The 18,592-nt window shown below is 39.9% G+C and overlaps 1 protein-coding gene across 1 annotated transcript; it reads right to left on the bottom strand.

Annotated features, from left to right (window-relative positions):
* Positions 1 to 12,486: 12,486 nt before the first annotated feature.
* Positions 12,487 to 13,349, bottom strand: LOC111752645 (thymosin beta-4-like). Its single transcript, XM_064268342.1, has one exon. It carries the CDS (start codon positions 12,697 to 12,699, stop codon positions 12,487 to 12,489), a length of 213 nt encoding a protein of 70 aa, XP_064124412.1. The 5' UTR covers positions 12,700 to 13,349.
* Positions 13,350 to 18,592: the final 5,243 nt, after the last annotated feature.

Raw genomic sequence — 18,592 nt, 5'->3', positions numbered from 1 at the left:
TGTGGGCTGTCAGGAGCTTCTCTGAGATGTTTTGTCTACTCTTAGGTTAACCAGCTGCTTAATTTTATAATGTTCAGGAAAATGTGTGTGTGTGTGTTTGTGTGTGTGTGTGTGAGCATGAGTGGGCTTTGTGTCTGGGGAGAAATGCTGGGTAAGCATGTTTTTCACAGGGTTTTGGAGAATTTCTGTGCCTTGTTTGCTGATATGAACAAATGTCAAAACATATTTTGGGAAGATATGTGTGTATGTTTTCATTTATCTGAGGGAGTGTCCTAAGTCTAGAAGATTGAACATGGGGAGACACTGTGTCTCCAAAGTGATGCAGGCAGGGGAGATTTGTTAGGAGAATATGAAGAATTCATCAAAACTGGGAAAAATTTTACCCTATTATCCGAAAGTGACAAGAGTCAGCTTGACCCCTTTTTGTGCAGTTTGGCCATGACAAATTCCAGGAACTGGGGCATGAGCAATGAGAGTGAATTAGTTTTACTTTCACCTATGGCCAAGAGACCAACCTCCTTTTTTTTCCTAGTCATCCAGTGGGTCAGTGGCCAGGAACAAACAGAACTCAGCTCCTCCACGTAACTCATTCCCAGCCCAAGCACTGCTTCACTTGAAGACCCAACCTTATCACCCCACCTTGTAACTAGGCTTTGCTCCATCTCTGTTACTTTTGAACCTTTTGTCCTTCCTCCACTCTTTTCTCTGTTTGCTGTTGGTTCTAGCTATCTTCTCCTCTCTCAGTCTGCCCCACCTTAATTCTCTCCTTCTTACTTTATTTTTGCTCCTATCTTTACTCTTGTTTCATGCCTTTGCCTCATCTTTAGGCTCTATCAGCCTCATTCCTGGCTGCTTATCTTCCCTGTTCTTCCTTCCCTTCCCCAAGCCCTCGGTCTGTGCTTTCAAATGTGAGTCCAGGTAAATCACTGACAGGTAGGTAAAATCACAACCTCAGAAGACTGAAGTAAACAAATCTTATGAAAGGCAGAAACAATGAAATTTCTAGGAAGAATTCAAATTCCTTCAACTTAGTCTGTTCCTAATACACAGTGGGAAAATTGGAGCCAATTAAGCAATGATGCTGCCTCTGGATTATTGCAGAACATTTTTAATAAATGCTACAGCTGGATACGATGACCGGGTGACCTTTAAGGTCCTCCAATGCTGACATTCTATGATTTGTAGAGTACTACAGTTGTAATATTTAAAATCATGTATTTGTGTACAATCAAAGGTGTTATATTTGTCTCTTCTAACTGCGGCTGCAGGCCAAACTTTTATATCCTCACTAGAAGGAAGAAGGCCCGGCCATGTTCCAAGCTCTGTAGTGCTGTTCGGTCTGGCATTGCTTTCTTTTCCTCTTGTCACTGCTGCAGCCAGAGCCAGGGAGTGCTAGCACACCCAGAACTTTCAGAGAGGCCAGAGTTACTGCTTTCCAAGTCCTCCCACAGTTTAGGGAGGAGATGCGATAGCAATGCTCTCATTCCAGTGTTGCTGTGACTTCAAAACACCATAAGGCAAACTGAGAAGGTTCCTGGCTGAGGCTTCAGACCCAGCCTTGATAGTCTACTGGTTTTGAAAAAGTTCTATTGGAACCTTCCAGATTCTTAGCCAGAGTAGATAGTGTACAAATGGATGTCAAAGTCGCCTCTAGGAAGACCCTCTAGTTCTTGAAGAACATACTTCTTAGGAACTTTTCACCAGAATACAACTTGCTACCGGGTATGGGGCTATATATAATTCTTGGCTTGACTGCTGCCTGACCAGGCAAGGACTGATCTAGGTGGAATACAAGGCACCCTTTATTTGATCGGTTAATTTATCCCTGTAAGGAGGTCCTTGTAGGACCTCATTGAGTGTCCAGGATTAAATCTGGTCTTGGATCGGTGACTGAGTTGTTGACATGGAGATATTCCAGTTTTAGGCTGACCAATCATCCTGGTTTTCATAGGGCTGTTCCTGGGATGCAAAACTTTAAGTGCTTAAAATGGGAAGCTCCAAATTAGTGCCACTCTACCCAACTTTAACAATTTGAGGTACTGACTTTTTTTCCCCACTCAAATATCCAAATTTTTGAAAACGTTAGAAAGAGCATGTCAGGTGAACTTATTGAGAAACTGTTGAACATAATCCCCTCCCACCGATCTTTGGTATTAATGCAAAAAACACTGAAACATCTATCACAGACATGCCATTTAAGGCCTTGGTATAGTGTCCAAGAACACTCCGTCTTACACGTCCTCTCCTAACGTCCATCAAGCGTTTTACTTATGAATGTGTTTTCTGCCAGCAAGTAGATTTACATCTTGACTGTTGAATACTCTTGGGATTCTCAACATTGGCCACACAACCCCCAGCAGACCTTGCCCAGGTCCAGTTCTGTGGACATGGTGCTTGGGAAAGCCACAGCTATGTATCTGTAAGGATAGGTTCTGAATGCAGCCATCTCAAGTGTGGAGGCTTTATGACTACCGAATACCTGGCCAATCCACCTTTGGCTATCATGAGCCCTTCCCAGTGGCCTGTACTAAAGGTCTCACAGCCGTAGCCTCCTTTTGAGATTGGCTTCCAAGTTTAATGCCCGTGCTCAGGTTTCTAACAAAATCTAGACAAGATCAGAGTGCCCCCTCTACCAAACTCCTTTCCTTTTGGCTGTAGTCTATTGGCCAACCAATCTGTAAGACAGGACAATGAGGGAAGTTGGGGAGTGATAAGGTAATTCCCCTTGACTTGTCATTCTGCTCCCCTCCTCTCAGAGAGCTTGATGTCTGGGAGGCCTTTCGGCCCTTACAGCCCAAACAGTTCCATGTGGCATGTAGTTTTTGATGTGAGAACCTGCATATTGTGTTGTTATTTTTCAGACACTAAATTTCAGTGCTTAGAAAAGTGAAGGCCCCACACACTCTCACGCAGTCATAGTTCCTGGCCATGAGGCACACTGTCACACGCTCACCCAGGCCCAGATATGTGTAGGCAGAAACTAAATTTCTCCAAGGCCTATGTGGCAGGTACTACATTGGGCATTTCACACATATTTTCTCATCAATCCTCTCATGCTGTGCAATAAGTAACATTGTTGCCATTTTACAGATGAGAAAACTGGGGCTCAGTCAGATTAAATAACCTGTCTAATGTCACATAGTTGGAAAGCAGCGAAGCTAAGCACAGACCTCAATTTTTTCTGACTCATTCTAAACACCAGGTTTCATCCCACTGATGCCTCTCAGCTTAACAAAGCACAGACATATGATATACTTCAATCTCAAGATTTCATCTTCTGTCACCTCAAAATTAGGATGGTGCAATAGGTTGTAAAAAATGACTTCCTCCCATCCCTGTATACATACCATATGATATGTTTGATGTTTCTCACATTAAGAGGTGGAGACTCCCCTTCACTTCCTGAATCTGGGCTTGGCCATGCAACTTGCTTTGGCCAATGGGGCACCATCAAATGTGGTGTAAGATGAGGCTTGAAAACTGCTCGTGCACTGGGACTTGCACTCTCTTGCTGTTGGTAACCCTCCCTCCACCATGTGAATACACTCTGACTGTGATGCTGGAGATGTGGCTTAGCCATCAGCCAGCACCAACCACCTTAATGTGAGTGATGCCATTATAGACCCACCAACTCCCAGCTAACCCTCCGATTGACTTCAATTGCCTGAGTGACTCCAGGAGACACCAGGAGAAGAGCTACTCAGCTGAATCCATCTTAATTATTAGATGCCTTGTTTTTTTTTTTGTTGTTGTTGTTATACAGTTGATAACTGGTACAGAAGGTAACACTTACCATTAAGCATGGGAGCAACAGCAATAATCACACGCAGGTTTAGCTCATTTGTTCTTTTGCCCTGCACAAAGAGGAAACAGCACTGCTAAACTCTCAGAGAGTGTGCTCCCTGAAGGTTATGCCTTCATTTTCTATTTTTCTTCCTCTCTTCCTATTACTTCTCATTATTTTCTTGCATCAGACTCTTGGAGTCCAGTGCACCTGTGCTGGGATAGGGTGTGTGGGGGGGGGGTGGCGATCCACTTACCTGGGACTTGTCACCCCTCTTTAGGATGATCTAGTATGATGGACTACCAGTTCTCCAGCTCATTATTATACTTTGCATTTCCAGAGCCTCAGACATTTCAAGAATTCACTGTTTTTTTCTCCTTTCCTTCTTTCCTTTGAGCTCCATGTTCAGTGTCTCATGGTTTTACTGGGCATGGGGGCGGGGTAGTGAAAATGGGAAGAAAATGAACTCTGATCCCATGAGTAGTGGGATGGGCTAGAAAATGTTGAGGCATTTCCACTAAAGGGTATATTTGGTTTGTATATGGATAAAAAAAATATGGATATGAAGGTTAATTTCCTTCCAAACACTAATTTTCCCTCCTCTCATCTAGTTTACAAAAGAAAATTGCATTTCTCCTATTAACATAGCATAGACTTTTTTTTATTGTGCTTTAAGTGAAAGTTTACAATTAAGTCAGTTTTCATACAAAAACTTATATACACATTGTTATGCGACCCTCTTTGGTCTTCCTAAAATGTGACAGCACACTCCATCTCTCCACCCTGTCTTCCCCGTGTCCATTCAGCCAGCTCCTGTCCCCCTCTGCCTTCTCATCTTGCCTCCAGACAGGAGCTGCCCACATAGTCTCATATGTCTACTTGAGCTAAGAAGCACACTCCTCACCATATCATTTTATGTCTTATAGTTCAGTCTAATCTTTGAAGAGTTGGCTTCTAGAATGGTTTTAGTTTTGGGCTAACAGAGAACCTGGAGGCCATGACCTCTGGGGTCTCTCCAGTCTCAATCAGACCATTTAGTCTGGTCTTTTTACTAGAATTTAAGGTCTGCATCCCACTTTTCTCCTGCACCTTCGGGGATTCTCTGTTGTGTTCCCTGTCAGAGCAGTCATTGGTGGTAGCTGGGCACCATCTAGTTCTTCCTGTCTCAGGCTGATGGAGTCTCTGGTTTATGTGGCCATTTCTTTCTCTTGGGCTCATATTTTCCTTGTGTCTTTGGTGTTCTTCATTCTCCTTTTCTCCAGGCTGGTTGGGACAAATTGATGTACCTTAGATGGCTGCTTGCTAGTTTTTAACACCCCAGATGCCACTCACCAAAGTGGGATGCAGAACATTTTCTTAATACACTTTGTTATGCCAATTGACCTAGATGTCCCCTGAAACCATCGTCCCTAGACCCCTGCCCCTGCTACTCTGTCCCTCAAAGTGTTTGTTTGTATTCAGGAAATTTCTTAGCTTTTGGATTAGTCCAGTTGTGCTGACTTCCCCTGCATTGTGTGTTGTCCTCCCATTTATCTAAAGTAATTCTCGCCTACTATCTAATTAGTGAATACCCCTCTCCCTCCCTCCCTCGACACCCTTGTAACCATCTGAGTTTAAACCTTTTCTTGAGTTCTTATAATAGTGGTCTCATACAATGTTTGTCCTTTTGCTACTAATTTCACTCAACATAATACCTTCCAGGTTCCTGCATGTTATAAGCTGTTTCACAGATTCATCATTGTTCTTTATCGTTGTGTAATATTCCATTGTGTGAATATACCATAATTTGTTTATCCATTTATTTGTTGATGGGCACCTTGGTTGTTTCCATCTTTTTGCTATTGTAAACACTGCTGCATTGAACATGGGTGTGCATATATCTATTCATGTGAAGGCACTTATTTCTCTAGGATATATTCCAAGGAGTGGGATTGCTGGATCATATGGTAGTTCTATTTCTAGCTTTTCAAGGAAGTGCCAAAAAGATTTCCAAAGTGGCTGTACCATTTTACATTCCCACCAACAGTGTGTAACTGTTCCAGTTTCTCCACAACCTCTCCAACATTTATTATTTTGTGTTTTTTGGATTAAGGCCAGCCGTGTTGGGGCTTGACGGTATCTCATTGTAGTTTTGATTTGCATTTCTCTAATGGCAAATGATCGAGAGCTTTTACTCATGTATCTGTTAGCTGCCTGAATGTCTTCTTTGGTGGAGTGCCTGTTCATATCCTTTATGTATTTCTTAATTGGGTTATTTGTCTTTTTGTTGTTGAGATTTTGCAGTGTCTTGTAGATTTTAGAGATTACACACTGATCAGATTTGATGTAGCCAAAAGTTGTTTTCCCAGTCTGGAGGTTGTCTTTTTACACATTTGGTGAAGTCTTTGGATGAGCATAAGTGTTTGATTTTTAGGGCTCCCAGTTATCTACCCCCATGTGTCTGTCAGTTTGTTGTACTGTGGGGGCTTGCGTGTTGCTGTGATGCTGGAAGCTATGCCACCGGTATTCAGATACCAGCAGGGCCACCCATGGAGGACAGGTTTCAGCTGAGCTTCCAGACTAAGACAGACTAGGAAGAAGGACCCGGCAGTCTACTTCTGAAAAGCATTAGCCAGCGAAAACCTTATGAATAGCGGTGGAACATTGTCTGATATAGTGCTGGAAGATGAGCCCCCCAGGTTGGAAGGCACGCAAAAGATGACTGGGGAAGAGCTGCCTCCTCAAAGTAGAGTCAACCTTAATGACATGGATGGAAAGCTTTCGGGACCTTCATTTGCTGATGTGGCATGAGTAAAAATTAGAAGAAACAGCTGCAAACATCCGTTAATAATCGGAACCTGGAATGTATGAAGTATGAATCTAGGAAAATTAGAAATTGTCAGAAATGAAATGGAACGCACAAACATCGATATCCTAGGCATTAGTGAGCTGAAATGGACTGGTATTGGCCATTTTGAATCAGACAATCATATAGTCTACTATGCTGAGAAATGACAACTCGAAGAGGAATGGTGGATGTTGCATTCATCATCAAAAAGAACGTTTCAAGATCTACCCCGAAGTACAATGCTGTCAGTGATAGGATAATATCCATACGCCTACAAGGAAGACCAGTTAATTCGACTATTATTCAGATTTATGCACCAACCACTAGAGCCAAAGATGAAGAAAGAGAAGATTTTTATCAGCTGCTGCAGTCTGAAATTGATTGAACATGCAATCAAGATGCATTGATAATTACTGGCGATTGGAATACAAAAGTTGGAAACTAACAAGAAGGATCAGTAGATGGAAAATATGGCCTTGGTGATAGGAACAATGCTGGAGATCGAATGATAGAATTTTGCAAGACCGACGAGTTCTTCATTGCGAATACCTTCTTTCATGAACATAAATGGTGACTATACACATGGACCTTGCCAGATGGGGCACAGAGAAATCAAACTGACTACATCTGTGGAAAGAAAAAAAAAATTTTTTTTTTTTTTGTGGAAAGAGACGATGGAAAAGCTCAATATCATCAGTCAAAACAAGGCCAGGGGCCAACTGTGGAACAGACCATCAATTACTCATATACAAGTTCAAGCTGAAACTGAAGAAAATCAGAGCAAGTCCACGAGAGCCAAAATATGACCTTGAGTATATCCCACCTGAATTTAGAGACCATCTGAAGAATAGATTTGATGCATTGAACACTAGTGATCGAAGACCAGACAAGTTGTAGAACGACATCATACGTGAAGAAAGCAAGAGGTCATTGAAAAGACAGGAAAGAAAGACAAGACCAAGATGGATGTCAGAGGAGACTCTGAAACTTGCTCTCAAATGTCGAGCAGCTAAAGCAAAAGGAAGAATTGATGAAGTAAAAGAACTGAACCGAAGATTTCAAAGGGCATCTCGAGAAGACAAATTAAAGTACTATAACGACATGTGCAAAGAGCTGGAGATGGAAAACCAAAAGGGAAGAACACGCTCAGCCTTTCTCAAGCTGAAAGAACTGAAGAAAAAATTCAAGCGTCGAGTTGCAATAGTGAAGGATTCTATGGGGAAAACATTAAACTATGCAGGAAGCATCAAAAGAAGATGGAATGAATACACAGTCATTATACCAAAAAGAATTAGTCGATGTCCAGCCATTTCAAGAGGTAGCATATGATCAGGAACTGATGGTACTGAAGGAAGAAGTCCAAGCTACTCTGAAGGCATTGGTGAAAAACAAGGCTCCAGGAATTGATGGAATATCAATTGAGATGTTTCAACAAACAGATGCAGTGCTGGAGGTGCTCACTCATCTATGCCAAGAAATATGGAAGACAGCTTCCTGGCCAACTGACTGGAAGAGATCCATATTTATGCCTATTCCCAAGAAAGGTGATCTAACCAAATGTGGAAATTATAGAACAATATCATCAATATCACATGAAAGCAAAATTTTGCTGAGGATCGTTCAAAAATGGCTGCAGCAGTATATCGACAGGGAACTGCCAGAAATTTAGGCCGGTTTCAGAAGAGGACATGGAACCAGGGATATCATTGCTGACGTCAGATGGATCCTGGCTGAAAACAGAGAATACCAGAAGGATGTTTACCTGTGTTTTATTGACTATGCAAAGGCATTTGACTCTGTGGATCATAATAAATTATGGATAACATTGCGAAGAATGGGGATTCCAGAACACTTAGTTGTGATCATGAGGAACCTTTACATAGATCAAGAAGCAGTTGTTGGAACAGAACAAGGGGATACTGATTGGTTTAAAGTCAGAAAAGCTGTGCATCAGGGTTGTATTCCTTCACCATACCTATTCAATCTGTATGTTGAGAAAATAATCCAAGAAACGACTATATGAAGAAGAATGGGGCATCAGGAATGGAGGAAGACTCATTAACAACCTGTGTTATGCAGATGACACAACCTTGCTTGCTGAAAGTGGAGAGGACTTGAAGCACTTACTAATGAAGATCAAAGACCACAGCCTTCAGTATGGATTGCACCTCAACATAAAGAAAACAAAAATCCTCACAACTGGACCAATGAGCAACATCATGGTAAATGGAGAAAAGATTGAAGTTGTCCAGGATTTCATTTTGCTTGGATCCACAATCAACGGCCATGGAAGCAGCAGTCAAGAAATCAAAAGAAACACTGCATTGGGTAAATCTGCTGCAAAGGACCTCTTTAAAGTGTTGAAGCGCAAAGATGTCACCTTGAAGACTAAGGTGTGCCTGACCCAAGCCATGATATTTTCAATCACATCATATGCATGTGAAAGCTGGACAATGAATAAGGAAGACCGAAGTAGAATTGACGCCTTTGAATTGTGGTGTTGGCGAAGAATATTGAATATACCATGGACTGCCTAAAGAATGAACAAATCTGTCTTGGAAGAAGTACAACCAGAATGCTCCTTAGAAGCAAGGATGGTGAGACTGTGTCTTACATACTTTGGACATGTTGTCAGGAGGGATCAGTCCCTGGAGAAGAATGTCATGCTTGGCAGAGTACAGGGTCACCAGAAAAGAGGAAGACCCTCAACGAGGTGGATTGACACAGTGGCTGCGACGATGAGCTGAAGTATAACAATGATTGTAAGGATGGCTCAGGACTGGGCAGTGTTTCGTTCTATTGTGTATAGGGTCGCTACGAGTTGGAACTGACTCGACGGCACCTAACAACAACAACAACCAGTTATCTAGCTTCTCTTCCGGTGTTTGTGCATTGTTAGTAATGTTTTGTATACTGTTTATGCCATGTATTAGGGCTCCTAGGGTTGTCCCTATTTTTTTCTTCCATGATCTTTATTGTTTTAGATTTTATATTTAGGTCTTTGATCTATTTTGAGTTAGTTTTTGTGCATGGTGTGAGGTATGTGTCTTGGTTAATTTTTTTTTGCAGATGGATATCCAGTTATGCCAGCACAATTTGCTAAAGAGACCATCTTCTCCCTGTGTGATAGACTTTGGGCCTTTGTTAAATACCAGCTATAGGTGGATGAATTTGTCTGGATTCTCGGTTCTGTTCCATTGGTCTGTGTATCTGTTGTTGTACCAGTACTAGGCTGTTTTGACTACTGTGGCAGTATAAGAGGTTCTAAAATCAGGAAGCTCCCCACTTTGTTCTTCTTCTTTAGTAATGCTTTACTTATCTGGGGCCTCTTCTCTTTCCATATGAAGTTGGCAATTTGTTTCTCCATCTCATTAAAAAATGTCATTGGGATTTGGAACTGGATTGCATTATATCTGTAGATTGCTTTGGGTAAATAGACATTTTCACAATATTGAGTCTTCCTATCCATGAGCAAGGTATGTTTTTCTACTTATGTAGGTCTCTTTTGGTTTCTTGCAGTAGTCTCTTGTAGTTTTCTTTGTATAGGTCTTTTATGACTCTGGTTAGATTTATTCCTAAGTATTTCATCTTCTCAGGGGCTACTGTAAATGGTATTGATTTTGTGATTTCTTCTTCAATGTTCTTTTTGTTGGTGTAGAGGAATCCAACTGATTTTTGTATGTTTATCTTGTACCGTGATACTTTGCTGAACTCTTCTATTACTTCCAGTAGTTTTCTTGTGGATTCTTCAGGGTTTTCTGTATATAAGATAATACCATCTGCAAGTAGAGATGCTTTTAGTTCTTCCTTACCAATCTGGATGCCCTTTATTTCTTTATCTAGCCTAATTGCTCTGGCTAGGACCTCCAGTACAATGTTGAATAAGAACGGTGATAAAGGGCATCCTTGCCTAGTTCCCGATCTCAGAGGGAATGCTTTCAGTCTCTCTCCATTTAGGATGATGTTGGCTGTAGGCTTTGTATAATGCCCCTTATTATGTTGAGGAATTTTCCTTCTATTCCTATTTTGCTGAAAGTTTTTATCATGAATGGGTGTTGGACTTTGTCAAATGCTTTTTCTCCATCAATTGATAAGATCATGTGGTTTTTGTCTGTTTTTTTGTTTACGTTGTGGATTACATTGATTGCTTTTCTAATGTTAAACCGCATACCTGGTGTGAATCCCACTTGGTCATGGTGAATTATTTTTTTGATATATTGTTGAATTCTATTGGCTAGAATTTTGTTGAAGACTTTTGCGTCTAAGTTCATGAGGGGTAATGGTCTGTAATTTTCTTTTTTTGTGGTGTCTTTACCTGGTTTTAGTATCAGGGATATGCTGGCTTCATAGAATGAGTTTGGGAGTATTCCATCATTTTTATGCTCTGAAATACTTTTAATCATGGTGGTCTTAACTCTTCTCTTAGTTTGGTGGAATTCTCCAGTGAAGCTGTCAGGGCCAGGGCTTTTTTGTTTGTTGTTGGAAGCTTTTAAATTATCACTTCAATCTCTTCTTTTGTCATAGGTTTATTTAGTTGTTCTACTTCTATTTGTGTTAGTTTAAGTAGGTAGTGTATTTCTAGAAATTTGTCCATTTCCTCTAGGTTTTCAAATATGTTTGAGTACAATTTTTCATAGTATTCTGTTATGATTCTTTTAATTTCAGTTGGGTCTGTTGTGATATCGCTCATCTCATTTCTTATTTGGGTTATTTGCTTCCTCTCCTGTTTTTTCTTTTGTCAGTTTGGCCAATGGTTTATTAATTTTATCACTTTCAATTGTTTTTCTATTCTCTATTTCATTTAATTTTGCTCTAATTTTTATTTTCTGCTCTCCTCTGGTGCCTAAGGGCTTCTCTTGCTGATCTATTTGTTTGAGTTCTTGGGTTAATTCTTTGATTTCATCCCTTTCTTCCTTTTGGATTTGTGCATTTATTGGTATAAATTGACCTCTGACCACTGCTTTTGCTGTATCCCAAAGATTCTGGTAGGATGTGTTTTCATTCTCATTTGATTCTATGAATTTCTTTATTCTGTCCTTAATTTCTTCTATAATACAACAGTTTTTGAGCAAGGTGTTGTTCAGTTTCCATATGCTTGGTTTATTCCCTTGCTTTTTCTGTTATTGATTTCTCCTGTTATGGTTTTATGGTGAGAAAAGATGCTTTGTAATATTTCGATGCTTTGGATTCTGTTAAGTCTTGCTTTATGACCTAATATGCAGTCTATTCTGGAGAATGGTCCATGTGTGTTGGAAAAGAAAGTACACTTGGCTGCTGTTGGGTGGAGTGTTCCATATATGTCTATGAGGTTAAGTTGGTTGATTGTGGCATTTAGACCTGCCGTGTCTTTATTGATCTTTTATCTGGATGTTCTGTCCTTCACCAAAAGTGATGTGTTGAAATCTCCTACTGTTATTGTGGTTCTTTCTCTCTTTTCAAGGCTGTTAAGATTTGTTTTATGTATTTTGGAGCCCTGTCATTGGGTGCGCAAATATTTATTATGGTTATGTCCTCTTGGTGCGTTGACTTTTTTTTTTTCAGGTTTTAAAACTTTATTTACATATTAAAATTTGCATTCCAATTATTAAAATTATTAAAATCATTTGAACATCAAAAAAATGACACTCTAATTAAACTGTAGTGTATACCCGCAGGACGCCTTGGACTAGCTTTGCTTTTACTCTCTCTATATTATTCACTGTTATCCCACCCAGCTCCTCCCTTCGCCAACAACCAAGTTCTTTTCCTTCCCGTCCAGCCAGACAGGCTAATGGGAGGGGCAGGTGCAGCCTTCGTTGTCAGTAATTCTTGCTTCTTTGATGTGAAAAGGAGTAACACAGTCATTTAAACTTGACCCAGCTTTTTTCTTTGCATCTTATAAAGTTAAACAGCTAAAAGAGGGAAAATAAGAAGGCAATGCTGTGGAATGTACAGTGCATATCGGTGGTGTGGCCTCATTGAGATTTGCCTGCTTGGCTCTCCTCTTCGTTTCTTTTGAAGGCAGTGGATTTTTCTCTTGCGTTTCTGTGTTCTTCAGTTTCGACTTACCGAATTTCTCAATTTCAGCCACACCAGGTTTGTCAGACATGGTTGTGGAGGAAGCCAGCAAGGCTCGAGCAAAGGGAGTCAGTACATATGTGCAGTGGCCACTGAGATGGCAATTTTAATTTCCAGTTATTACCAAAAGTTCTGCAGTTCGAATCCACCAGCCAGTCCTTGGAAGCCCCGTGGGGCAGTTCACCCTGTCCTGTAGGGTTGCTGTCAGTTGGAACTGACTCGATGACAGTGGGTTTGGTATTTGGTCTATTCTGTGATTGCTTCTTTTCCATCACAGCCTGTTATTGTTTTTTTTTTTTTTAATTAATTTTTTTTAAGCTTCAAGTGAACATTTACCATTCCAATCAGTTTGTCACATGTAGGTTTACATACATCTTACTCCCTTCTCCCACTTGCTCTCCCCCTATTGAGTCAGCCCTTTCAGTCTCTCGTTTCGTGCCAATTTTGCCATCTTCCCTCTCTCTCTATCTTCCCATCCCCCCTCCAGTCAAGAGTTGCCAACACACTCTCCAGTGTCCACCTGATTTAATTAGCTCACTCTTCATCAGCATCTCTCTCCCCCCCACTGACCAGTCCTTTTCATGCCTGATGATTTGTCTTCGGGGATGGTTCCTGTCCTGTGCCATCAGAAGTTCGGGGGAGCATTGTCTCTGGGATTCCTCTAGTCGCAGTCACACCATTAAAAATTTAAGGTATGGTCTTTTCATGAGAATTTGGGGACTGTATCCCATTGGTCTCCTGCTCCCTCAGGAGTTGTCTGTTGTGCTCCCCGTCAGGGCAGACATCGATTGTGGCCGGGGCACCAACTAGTTCTTCTGGTCTCAGGATGATGTAGGTCTCTGGTTCATGTGGCCCTTTCTGTCTCTTGGGCTCTTAGTTGTCGTGTGACCTTGGTGTTCTTCCTTTGCCTTTGCTCCAGGTGGGTTGAGACCAATTGATGTATCTTAGATGGCCGCTTGTTGGCATTTAGGACCCCAGACGCCACAATTCAAAGTGGGATGCAGAATGTTTTCATAATAGAATTATTTTGCCCATTGACTTGGAAGTCCCTTCAAACCAAGTTCCCCAGACCCCAGCCCCTGCTCCGCTGACCTTTGAAGCTTTCATTTTATCCCGGAAACCTCTTTGCTTTTAGTCCAGTCCAATTAGGCTGACCTTCCTTGTATTGAGTGTTGTCTTTCCCTTCACCCAAAGCAGTTCTTATCTACAGATTGATCAATAAAAACCCCTCTCCCTCCCTCCCTCCCTCCCTCCCCCCTTTGTAACCACAAAAGTATGTGTTCTTCGTTTTTTCTATTTCTCAAAATCTTATAATAGTGGTCTTATACGATATTTGTCCTTTTGCAACTGACTCGTTTCGCTCAGCATAATGCCTTCCAGATTCCTCCATGTTATGAAATGTTTCAGAGATTCGTCACTGTTCTTTATTGATGTGTAGTATTCCATTGTGTGAATATACCACAATTTATTTACCCATTCATCCGTTGACGGACATCTTGGTTGCTTCCAGCTTTTTGCTATTGTAAACAGAGCTGCAATAAACATGGGTGTGCATATATCTGTTTGTATGAAGGCTCTTGTATCTCTAGGGTATATTCCGAGGAGTGGGATTTCTGGGTTGTATGGTAGTTCTATTTCTAACTGTTTAAGATAACGCCAGATGGATTTCCAAAGTGGTTGTACCCATTTTACAATCCCACCAGCAGTGTATGAGAGTTCCAATCTCTCCGCAGCCTCTCCAACATTTATTATTTTGTGTTTTTTGGATTAATGCCAGTTTAGTTGGTGTGAGATGGAATCTCATCATAGTTTTAATTTGCATTTCTCTAATGGCTAATGATCGAGAGCATTTTCTCATGTATCTGTTGGCTGCCTGAATATCTTCTTTAGTGAAATGTGTGTTCATATCCTTTGCCCACTTCTTGATTGGGTTGTTTGTCTTTTTGTGGTTGAGTTTTGACAGAATCATGTAGATTTTAGAGATCAGGCGCTGGTCTGAGATGTCATAGCTGAAAATTCTTTCCCAGTCTGTAGGTGGTCTTTTTACTCTTTTGGTGAAGCCTTTAGATGAGCATAGGTGTTTGATTTTTAGGAGCTCCCAGTTATCGGGTTTCTCTTCATCATTTTTGGTAATGTTTTGTATTCTGTTTATGCCCTGTATTAGGGCTCCTAGGGTTGATCCTATTTTTTCTTCCATGATCTTTATCGTTTTAGTCTTTATGTTTAGGTCTTTGATCCACTTGGAGTTAGTTTTTGTGCATGGTGTGAGGTATGGGTCCTGTTTCATTCTTTTGCAAATGGATATCCAGTTATGCCAGCACCATTTGTTAAAAAGACTATCATTTCCCCAATTGACTGACACTGGTCCTTTGTCAAATATCAGCTGCTCATACGTGGGTGGATTTATATCTGGGTTCTCAATTCTGTTCCATTGGTCTATGTGCCTGTTGTACCAGTACCAGGCTGTTTTGACTACTGTAGCTGTATAATAGGTTCTGAAATCAGGTAGAGTGAGGCCTCCCACTTTCTTCTTCTTTTTCAGTAATGCTTTGCTTATCCGGGGGTTCTTTCTCTTCCATATGAAATTAGTGATTTGTTTCTCTATCCCCTTAAAATATGACATTGGTATTTGGATTGGAAGTGCGTTATATGTATAGATGGCTTTTGGTAGAATAGACATTTTTACTATGTTAAGTCTTCCTATCCATGAGCAGGGTATGCTTTTCCACTTAAGTATGTCCTTTTGAATTTCTTGTAGCAGAGTTTTATAGTTTTCTTTGTATAGGTCTTTTACATCCTTGGTAAGATTTATTCATAAGTATTTTATCTTCTTGGTGGCTACTGTGAATGGTATTGATTTGGTTATTTCCTCTTCGGTATTCTTTTTGTTGATGTAGAGGAATCCAAGTGATTTTTGTATGTTTATTTTATAACCTGAGACTCTGCCAAACTCTTCTATTAGTTTCAGTAGTTTTCTGGAGGATTCCTTAGGGTTTTCCATGTATACGATCATGTCATCTGCAAATAGTGATAGCTTTACTTCCTCCTTACCAATCTGGATACCCTTTATTTCTTTCTCTAGCCTAATTGCCGTGGCTAGGACTTCAAGTACGATGTTGAATAAGAGCGGTGATAAAGGGCATCCTTGTCTGGTTCCCGTTCTCAAGGGAAATGCTTTCAGGTTCTCTCCATTTAGAGTGATATTGGCTGTTGGCTTTGCATAGATGCCCTTTATTATGTTGAGGAATTTTCCTTCAATTCCTATTTTGGTTAGAGTTTTTATCATAAATGGGTGTTGAACTTTGTCAAATGCCTTTTCTGCATCTATTGATAAGATCATGTGGTTTTTATCTTTTGTTTTATTTATGTGATGGATTACATTAATGGTTTTTCTGATATTAAACCAGCCTTGCATACCTGGTATAAATCCCACTTGATCAGGGTGAATTATTTTTTTGATGTGTTGTTGGATTCTATTGGCTAGAACTTTGTTGATGATTTTTGCATCTATGTTCATGAGGGATATAGGTCTAAAATTTTCTTTTTTTGTAATGTCTTTACCTGGTTTTGGTATCAGGGAGATGGCAGCTTCATAGAATGAGTTGGGTAGTATTCCGTCTTTTTCTATGCTTTGAAATACCTTCAGTAGTAATGGTGTTAAGTCTTCTCTGAAGGTTTGGTAGAACTCTGCAGTGAAGCCGTCTGGGCCAGGACTTTTTTTTGTTGGAAGTTTTTTGATTACCGTTTCAATCTCTTTTTTTGTTATGGGTCTATTTAGTTGTTCTACTTCTGAATGTGTTAGTTTAGGTAGGTAGTATTGTTCCAAGAATTTATCCATTTCTTTTAGGTTTTCAAATTTGTTAGAGTACAATTTTATGTAGTAATCTGAAATGATTCTTTTAATTTCATTTGGCTCTGCTGTGATGTGGTCCTTCTCGTTTCTTATTCGGGTTGTTTCCTTTCCTGTTTTTCTTTAGTCAGTCTAGCCAATGGTTTATCAATTTTGTTAATTTTTTCAAAAAACCAGCTTTTGGCTTTGTTAATTCTTTCAATTGTTTTTCTGTTCTCTAATTCATTTAGTTCAGCTCTAATTTTTAGTATTTGTTTTCTTCTGGTGCCTGATGGGTTCTTTTGTTGCTCACTTTCTATTTGTTCAAGTTGTAGGGACAGTTCTCTGATTTTGGCTCTTTCTTCTTTTTGTATGTGTGCATTTATCGATATAAATTGGCCTCTGAGCACTGCTTTTGCTGTGTCCCAGAGGTTTTGATAGGAAGTATTTTCATTCTCGTTGCTTTCTAAGAATTTCCTTATTCCCTCCTTGATGTCTTCTCTAACCCAGTCTTTTTTCAGGAGGGTATTGTTCATTTTCCAAGTATTTGATTTCTTTTCCCTAGTTTTTCTGTTATTGATTTCTAGCTTCATTGCCTTGTGGTCTGAGAAGATGCTTTGTAATGTTTCGATGTTTTGGATTCTGCAAAGATTTGTTTTATGACCTAATATGTGGTCTATTCTAGAGAATGTTCCATGTGCGCTAGAAAAAAAAGTATATTTTGCAGCAGTTGGGTGGAGAGTTCTGTATAAGTCAATGAAGTCAAGTTGGTTTATTGTTGTAATTAGGTCTTCCGTGTCTGTGTTGAGCTTCTTACTGGATGTCCTGTCCTTCTCCGAAAGTGGTGTGTTGAAGTCTCCTAGTATAAATGTGGAGGTGTCTATCTCACTTTTCAATTCTGTTAAAATTTGATTTATGTATCTTGCAGCCCTGTCATTGGGTGCATAAATATTTAATATGGTTATGTCTTCCTGATCAATTGTCCCTTTTATCATTATATAGTGTCCTTCTTTATCCTTTGTGGCGGATTTAAGTCTAAAGTCTATTTTGTCAGAAATTAATATTGCTACTCCTCTTTTTTTTGCTTATTGTTTGCTTGATATATTTTTTTCCATCCTTTGAGTTTTAGTTTGTTTGTGTCTCTAAGTCTAAGGTGTGTCTCTTGTAGGCAGCATATAGATGGATCGTGTTTCTTTATCCAGTCCGTGACTCTCTGTCTCTTTATTGGTGCATTTAGTCCATTTACATTCAGCATAATTATAGATAAATAAGTTTTCAGTGCTGTCATTTTGATGCCTTTTCATGTGTGTTGTTGGCCATTTCATTTTTCCACATGCTTTTTTGTGCTGAGGCGTTTTTCTTAGTAGATTGTGAGATCCTCATTTTCATAATGTTTAACTTCGTGTTTGTTGAGTCGTTACGTTTTTCTTGGCTTTTTTCTTGAGTTATGGAATTGATATTCCTTTTTGTGGTTACCTTATTATTTACCCCTATTTTTCTAAGTAAAAACCTAACTTGTATCCTTCTATATCGCCTTGTATCACTCTCCATCTGGCAGTTCAATGCCTCCTATATTTAGTCCCTCTTTTTGATTATTGTGATCGTTTATCTATTGATTTCCATGATTTCCTGTTATGTGTATTATTTTGTTTATTTATTTATTTTTTAGAATTAGTCTTAATTTGTTTTTGTGCTTTCCCTATTTGAGTTGCGTTGATATCAGGACGTTCTGTTTTGTGACCTTGTATTGTGCTGGTACCTGATATTATTGGTCATCAGGCCAAACAATCTCCTTTAGCATTTCTTGCAGTCTTGGTTTAGTTTTTGCAAATTCTCTAAACTTGTGTTTATCTGTAAATATCTTAATTTCTCCTTCATATTTGAGAGAGAGTTTTGCTGGATATATGATCCTTGTTTGGCAGTTTTTCTCGTTCAGTGCTCTGTATACGTCGCCCCATTCCCTTCTTGCCTGCATGGTTTCTGCTGAGTAGTCTGAACTTATTCTTATTGATTCTCCCTTGAAGGAAACCTTTCTTTTCTCCCTGGCTGCTTTTAAAATTTTCTCTTTATCTTTGGTTTTGGCAAGTTTGATGAT

This window comes from Loxodonta africana, chromosome 15, assembly GCF_030014295.1.
Source record: "Loxodonta africana isolate mLoxAfr1 chromosome 15, mLoxAfr1.hap2, whole genome shotgun sequence".
Taxonomy (NCBI): Eukaryota; Metazoa; Chordata; class Mammalia; order Proboscidea; family Elephantidae; genus Loxodonta; species Loxodonta africana.
This window is presented reverse-complemented; position numbering and strand designations above follow the sequence as displayed.

Excerpts from the sequence above, each read along its gene's own strand:
- LOC111752645 (XM_064268342.1), bottom strand. The coding sequence starts at position 12,699 with ATGTCTGACAAACCTGGTGTGGCTGAAATTGAGAAATTCGGTAAGTCG.